The sequence below is a fragment of the Citrus clementina genome, unplaced genomic scaffold (assembly GCF_000493195.1).
Source record: "Citrus clementina cultivar Clemenules unplaced genomic scaffold, Citrus_clementina_v1.0 scaffold_2, whole genome shotgun sequence".
In the NCBI taxonomy this organism is placed as follows: Eukaryota; Viridiplantae; Streptophyta; class Magnoliopsida; order Sapindales; family Rutaceae; genus Citrus; species Citrus x clementina.
This window is the reverse complement of record NW_006262688.1, coordinates 5,772,252-5,779,712: the sequence shown is the minus strand read 5'-3', so window position 1 is coordinate 5,779,712 and position 7,461 is coordinate 5,772,252. Positions and strand designations below refer to the sequence as shown.

Here is a 7,461-nt window from a genome sequence, read left to right as displayed (position 1 = left end):
GAGCCTTTGCCTGCCTTTGATTCTTCAAGGATTGGGATTCTACTCGCCTTCTCGTGGTCGAGCAGATCCTGGCACGCTTGGCTTCTGTCTCGCCATAAAACAGGCTTTGAGACTTGACGAGCCTTTGCATGCCTTTGATTCTTCAAGGATTGGGATTCTGCTCGCCTTCTCGTGGTCGAGCAGATCCTGGCACGCTTGGCTTCTGTCTCGCCATAAAACAGGCTTTGAGACTTGACGAGCCTTTGCATGCCTTTGATTCTTCAAGGATTGGGATTCTGCTCGCCTTCTCATGGTCGAGCAGATCCTGGCACGCTTGGCTTCTGTCTCGCCATAAAACAGGCTTTGAGACTTGGTGAGCCTTTGCATGCCTTAGGTAATTCCTTCAAAGCTTGGGATTCTGCTAGCCTTCTCGCGGCCGAGCAGATCCTGACACGCTTGGTTTCTGTCTCGCCATAAAACAGGCTTTGAGACTTGGTGAGCCTTTGCATGCCTTAGGTAATTTCTTCAAAGCTTGGGATTCTGCTAGCCTTCTCGCGGCCGAGCAGATCCTGGCACGCTTGGCTTCTGTCTCGCCATAAAACAGGCTTTGAGACTTGGTGAGCCTTTGCATGCCTTAGGTAATTTCTTCAAAGCTTGGGGATTCTGCTAGCCTTCTCGCGGCCGAGTAGATCCTGGCAGGCTTGGCTTCTGTCTCGCCATAAAACAGGCTTTGAGACTTTGTCGAGCCTTTGCATGCCTTAGGTAATTTCTTCAAAGCTTGGGATTCTGCTAGCCTTCTCGTGGCCGAGCAGATCCTGGCATGCTTGGCTTCTGTCTCGCCATAAAACAGGCTTTGAGACTTGACGAGCCTTTGCATGCCTTAGTGACTTCTTCGATGCTTGGGGATTCTGCTCGCCTTCACGTGGTCGAGCAGATCCTGGCATGCTTGGCTTCTGTCTCGCCATAAAACAGGCTTTGAGACTTGACGAGCCTTTGCATGCCTTAGTGACTTCTTCGATGCTTGGGGATTCTGCTCGCCTTCACGTGGTCGAGCAGATCCTGGCATGCTTGGCTTCTGTCTCGCCATAAAACAGGCTTTGAGACTTGACGAGCCTTTGCATGCCTTAGTGACTTCTTCGATGCTTGGGGACTCTGCTAGCCTTCACGTGGTCGAGTAGATCCTGACATGCTTGGCTTCTGTCTCGCCATAAAACAGGCTTTGAGACTTGACGAGCCTTTGCATGCCTTAGATGATTTCTTCAAAGCTTAGGATTCTGCTAGCCTTCTCGTGGCCGAGCAGATCCTGGCATGCTTGGCTTCTGTCTCGCCATAAACAGGCTTTGAGACTTGTCGAGCCTTTGCATGCCTTAGATGATTTCTTCAAAGCTTGGGATTCTGCTAGCCTTCTCGTGGCCGAGCAGATCCTGGCATGCTTGGCTTCTGTCTCGCCATAAACAGGCTTTGAGATTTGACGAGCCTTTGCATGCCTTAGATGATTTCTTCAAAGCTTGGGATTCTGCTAGCCTTCTCATGGCCGAGCAGATCCTGGCATGCTTGGCTTCTGTCTCGCCATAAAATGGCTTTGAGACTTGTCGAGCCTTTGCATGCCTTAGAAATTTTTTCGGTCCCCAGTGACTGAATTTCCTCGACATTCTATCAATTGCAGGATTCAACTTACATGGAATTGTTTCTTCATAAAATAAATAACGGCAAATACTAACAGAAAGAACTTGAAAATATCAACGACTCTTACTGAAAATATTTCCTGAGATGTGCTGCGTTCCATGGGCGCTTCACCTCGTGGCCGTCCATGCGAACCAGCTTGTACGCTCCTGGTCCAACTAGCTGCTTGACTCTATATGGTCCCTCCTAATTCGGACCGAGCACTCCTTGAGTCGAGTCTTTGGTGTTCTGATTTACTCTCCTTAACACCCAATCTCCGACCTTGAACTGCCGTATAGTCACCTTCTGGTTATAATACCGGGCAACCCTCTGCTAGTAAATAACTGATCGCTCGGCTGCTTGCTCCCTTTTTTCCGTCAGCAAGTCCAAATTCAAACACATCTGCTCGTCGTTTTCTTGCTCGTTGAAATGATCTGTTCGGTGTGTGGTCGTTCCTATCTCAGCTGGTATGACCGCTTCATGTCTGAAAGCCAAGGCGAACGGTGTCTCTCCCGTTGCTATCTTATGGGTTGTCCTGTATGCCCATAGTACGCCTGATAGCTCATCAACCCAAGCACATTTCTTTGCTCCAAGCCTGGTTTTCAAAAGCCTCTTGATGGTTTTGTTGGCTGCTTCTACTTGTCCATTCGATTGGGGGTGAGCAGGCGAGCAATACTTCAGTTCTATCCCGAGGTTCCGGCAGAAATCCCTGAAGCTGTGATTATCGAACTGCCTGCCATTATCCGTTACCAAGGCATAAGGGATCTCGTACCGACAGACCAGGTTTCTCCACACGAAGTCTGTCGTTTTCTTCTCTGTAATCCTGCTAAGGGTTTCGACCTCTATCCACTTCGTGAAGTAATCTATAGCAACTATTGCATGCGTTGCTGCTCCTCGTCCCTTTGGCAGCGGGCCGATCAGATCAATCCCCCATTGAGCAAATGGCCAAGGGGAGGCTATTGAAGTGAGTTTCTCTGGGGGTTGGTTGGAGAAACTTACAAAATTCTGGCAGCTTACACAGCTCCTGGTCTTCTCCTGTGCATCCTGGTGCATCGTTGGCCAGAAATATTCCTGCCTTAGAACCTTGTGGGCCAGTGACCTCCCACCAGAATGATTCCCGCAAATTCCTTCATGTACTTCTCTCAGTACGTAATCCGCGTCGTCCTCATCCAAACATCGAAGGAAAGGTAGTGTATACCCTCGCCGATACAGTACCCCATCAATCATCGTGTATCTCGAGGCCTGGGCTCTAACCTTCCGAGCTCGCAGCTTATCTGGTGGTAATACCCCGTCTCTGAGGTATGAAATTATCGGGTCCATCCATGAGCATTTTTGCTCTATCCGCAGCACCCCCAAATTCTGCTCGATGCTAGGGCTGGACTTCACCTCTAAAGGGACCGACTTTGATATTTTTGGGTCGGCTACTGCTGCCATCCTGGCCAAAATGTCTGCTCGACTATTCTGCTCCCTGGGGATTTGTATCACCTTCACTGCTTCAAATTTCCCCATCATCTGCCTGACTATCTTCAGGTACTGTTCCATCTTCTCCTCTCTTGGTTGAAATCTTTCACTGACATGGTTCGCAACCAGCTGGGAATCAGTCTTAATCTTAACTCTGTCTGCTTTCACGGCCTTAGCCAATTCCAAACCTGCGATCAAGGCTTCATACTCTGCCTGGTTATTTGTGGCTGTAAATTCCAACTTTACAGCATAAGAGATCTCCCCTCCCTCAGGGCCTTCCAATACAATCCCTGCTCCTGAACCCTGCTCCCCTGACGACCCATCCACAGACATCTGCCATACTTGAGCTTCGCCACTGTCTGTAACTACATCTTGCTGGTCTAAACATACTTCAGGCTCTGTGAATTCTGCTACAAAGTCGGCCATTGCCTGAGCCTTTACTGCTGCTCGGGGTTTGTAGTCTATGTCGAACTCGCTCAGCTCTATAGCCCACTTGACGAGCCGACCAGAAGCATCTGGCTTGTGCAGAGTTTGACGCAATAGCTGGTTTGTTATTACCGAGACTGGGAATGCTTGAAAATATGGTCTCAACTTTCGAGCCGCAACTACAAGGGCAAGTGCCCATTTCTCCAACGGTGGGTATCTGGTCTCAGCGTCAAACAGGGCCTTGCTGGTGTAGTATATCGGATGCTGAACTCCTTCTCCCTCTCTCACCAGAACAGAACTGGCGGCTCGATCCGATATCGCCAAATACAGATATAACTTGTCCCCATCCCTCGGTGTGGACAGCAGTGGAGCTTGCTGCAAGTACTGCTTCAGGTTCTGGAAGGCTTCCTCGCATTCTGGTGTCCATTCGGTTTTCTTCCCCCTCCTTATCACTTGAAAGAATGGCTGACACTTATCTGTAGCCTTGGATATGAATCTGCTCAACGCCGCCAACCTCCCCGTGAGGCTCTGCATTTCCTTCAGGTTACGAGGAGACCTCATCTGCACAATCGCCTGGATTTTCTCGGGATTTGCCTGAATCCCTCTATGGCTCACCATGAATCCAAGGAATTTCCCTGACTCGACCCCAAAAGCGCACTTCTCCGGGTTAAGCTTCATCTTATACTTCCTCAAAAGCCCGAAGGTCTCCTCGAGGTGTCTGACATGTTTCATCGGGATTTTGGATTTGGTGATCATGTCATCCATGTACACCTCAATGGTTTTCCCGATCAACGGCTTAAAGACTTTGTTCACCAGCCTCTGATAGGTGGCCCCAGCATTTTTGAGACCAAATGGCATTACCCTGTAACAGAACAAACCATGGTTAGTGATGAAAGCCGTGCTCTCCTCATCCTGCTCGTACATGGGGATCTGGTTGTATCCCGAGAACGCGTCCATGAAACTAAGCAGACCGTGTCCAGCCGTTGAATCTACGAGCTGATCGATCTTTGGTAAAGGGAAGCTGTCTTTTGGGCACACCTTATTCAGGTCTGTGAAATCCACACACATCCTCCACTTGCCATTTGTTTTCTTTACCAACACCACATTCGATATCCATTCAGGGTAATTGACTTCCTGAATGAACCCTGCTCTCAAGAGCTTCTCCACCTCGCCATTTATGGCCTCATACCTCTCCTGGTTGAAGCACCTCCTCTTCTGCCTTACTGCCCGAGCGCCTTTCTTTATTGCCAACTTATGACATGCTACCTCAGGGTCAATCCCAGGCATGTCTTCGTGTATCCAAGCAAACACATCTGCATGAGCCTGTAAGCATTTCACCAACTCCTGCTTTTGCTCTCCCTTAAGTCTCGACCCGATTCTGATCGTCTTTCCCGGATTCTCTGGTCCCAGGCTTACTGTTTCCAGATCCTCTACAGGTTCTTATCTGCCGTTCTTGTTTTCCACTCGGGTATCGAGGGATGTTATCTGCATTGCTTCCCTTGCTGCCGAGGAGTAGCAGCTTCTTGCGATCCTCTGGTCTCCTCGTACCACTCCAACTACCCCATTTACCCGGTACTTCAGAGCCAGATAGTGGTTGGACAGCACTGTTTCCTCTGCATTCGCCACCCCGTCGTCCTCGTCAAAAATCTGCCTTGCTGGGGACTGCTCTTCCTCTCTATGGAATTCTCCCCGCAGGGGTATGTTACCTCTCTCACCACCAAGTCTCCCGGTGGTTTGACTTCTCCTCGTACTACCGGGATCTGGTGCCACTCCACCTCCTCTCACCCTTTCTTCCTGGGTTACCCTTCGTTCGCTCCGCCGCTCATGCAGAATGGTTGTCAAGGACTCCATCTGCTTTTCCATCCGTTCCATCCGGTCGAACATGGCTTTTTCCCGTGCCTCACTGGCTATCTCCCTCAGTGTCACGGAATCGTTAAGCCTCATATCACCCCCTTGTGCACTACTTCCTCCTGCCTCCATTACTTTTCAGTTACTTCCCCTCACTTCTTGCTATCAACAGAAGCTTTTTGCTCAGCTCCCCACAGACGGCGCCAAAATGTTGATGCGAGATTCTGGTTCTCCTCGTTCTACGACCAGGGTCTCTGCTCGATCAACTTCACCACGACCAGGATCTCTCCTCGTAAAGCTTCTTCTCCAGAGGTTCCTGCGCACACAGACAGATCAGAGTACGCCGGTTGTTTTCCCGGCGCAAACCCTCCGACGCTCAAGTTAGATATGAAGGTTCGGGGACCGCTTGCCACAAATCTTATGGCTGTTAGGTTGTTTTCTCTCTTTTCTTAGTTCAAATAGCAAAAAGTCTAACCATTTTACCTTCGTTAGCTACCTTTTTATAGGATTCCTCTGAGTCTCGGTCTTCCGCAGTTTACGCCCGTTGTTCTCCCCACGCTCGGATGTAGGTGTCCCATTATCTTCATGATGGGCGAATGGAGATGAACCTCGTGCCTTGATTCTCGGATAGGAAGGCACGTCTCGCCAACTGCCGTTGACCGGGTCTCCTCGCCTCGAACCGTAGCGGGAGTGACCCTATGCCTCTATCAAGGGTTCCGCCTCGCGAATGGCATATTCGTGGACGAGCAGAATATTCCTGCTCCTGTTCCCTTGCTACCTGGCTCTTACAGGAGACACCTGCTCGCAGAATTCTGCCACCAAACATCTGCTCATCACGCCTGGTCTCACCGAAGTATTTCCCTCAAACAGTGTGCTCCCCCAAGAATGGGGAATAGAGGTTCTACCTCCATAAATGGGTCCCAGAAAGTATGTTCCCCAAGAATGGGAGTAGAGGTAGGCCAAATATTTGTCTTTCTCTGCCCATGGACATTGGCCAAAGGCCGAACCACGTTAATTTTCTGTGTCTTTTCATTACATCACCCCCGCGTAAATTAATTTTCTAAGTTGACCAGAAATCTGTGTCAACATTGTTAATTCATGAAATATATTTTATTAATTGTAAAATCTATTTAACCAAAGGATTTGTTTAAAATATTTATAATAAATATAAATATATTGGTAAAATACCTATAATAATTTACATTTTCGAATTATTATATATATTAATAAAATTTAAATATTATTAATCTATTAAATAAATTAAGCTATTTAAATTATATTAATATTTTTTAAAAAATTTAAAAATTGATTTTTTAATTATTATCTAAAAAATATATTATTAAAAATTTGAGATCTATATAATTATTATTTCTCATTTCCCCATACATGATATACGTATAATACGATCCTTAAAGAGCAATAAAGGAAGGAACTTCTTACATTATATTTTTATGTAAGTTGCATAATGTAAGATGACTAAATCAGATGTAAAATTCCCAAAGTGGCCGACAAAAGAAAGTCAAAATTGGCATGCTTGAAAGTGACTTGGCAATGTTTTTCTCGTCAACAATAGGCAATTCTTATCTTATATGTATGTAAGATACATTTTTCTCACATGAACAATACGTGGATCCCATATATGTATTGTTCACGTGAGAGTGATGTATCTTACATGGATGTAAGGTAAAGGAATCCTCAACAATAATGTGATGGGACAGGTCAACTTAAACAGTGAAATTGAGTTATTGTTGATATGATAGAGTGAAGATGACGATAGCTGAGATAAGTCAGAAGAGATGGCTGAGATAAGTCGGGAGTGATGGCTGCCTCCGGTGGTACCAACTAATAAATGTCATATTATTTAGGCTAAATTTTTTGAATTTAGTACTATTCTCATGGAAAATTTTTGGAAAATTTTATAACATACATATTTCAACATCATGACTTATGACAATTACATTAAATCGAAAGTCTACGGAAAAGGACCGAACTGAGGACGACAAATATCATGACATTTTATTACAAGTTGAAGTTTGTCATCTATCTTTCTCTCTTGTTATTTTATGTGTAATTGAAATTGCAAAT

The 7,461-nt window shown here is 46.6% G+C and overlaps 1 protein-coding gene across 1 annotated transcript; it reads right to left on the bottom strand.

Annotated features, from left to right (window-relative positions):
* Positions 1-1,974: 1,974 nt before the first annotated feature.
* Positions 1,975-5,508, bottom strand: LOC112100831. Its single transcript, XM_024190673.1, has 3 exons — positions 5,077-5,508; positions 4,795-4,851; positions 1,975-4,617 (listed from the first exon to the last, which is right to left on the bottom strand). Exons 1-3 carry the CDS (start codon positions 5,506-5,508, stop codon positions 1,975-1,977), a joined length of 3,132 nt encoding a protein of 1,043 aa, XP_024046441.1.
* Between the last annotated feature and the right edge of the window lie 1,953 nt (positions 5,509-7,461).

Bases quoted from the DNA above. Each gene is read 5' to 3' on its own strand.
- LOC112100831 (XM_024190673.1), bottom strand. From the start codon at position 5,508: ATGGAGGCAGGAGGAAGTAGTGCACAAGGGGGTGATATGAGGCTTAAC. The intron at 4,852-5,076 runs GTACGAGGAGAC...AAATGCTTACAG, and splicing joins TAAATGGGGTAGTTGGAGTG to GCTCATGCAGATGTGTTTGC. The intron at 4,618-4,794 runs GTAGCATGTCAT...GTGTTGGTAAAG, and splicing joins TGCCTGGGATTGACCCTGAG to AAAACAAATGGCAAGTGGAG.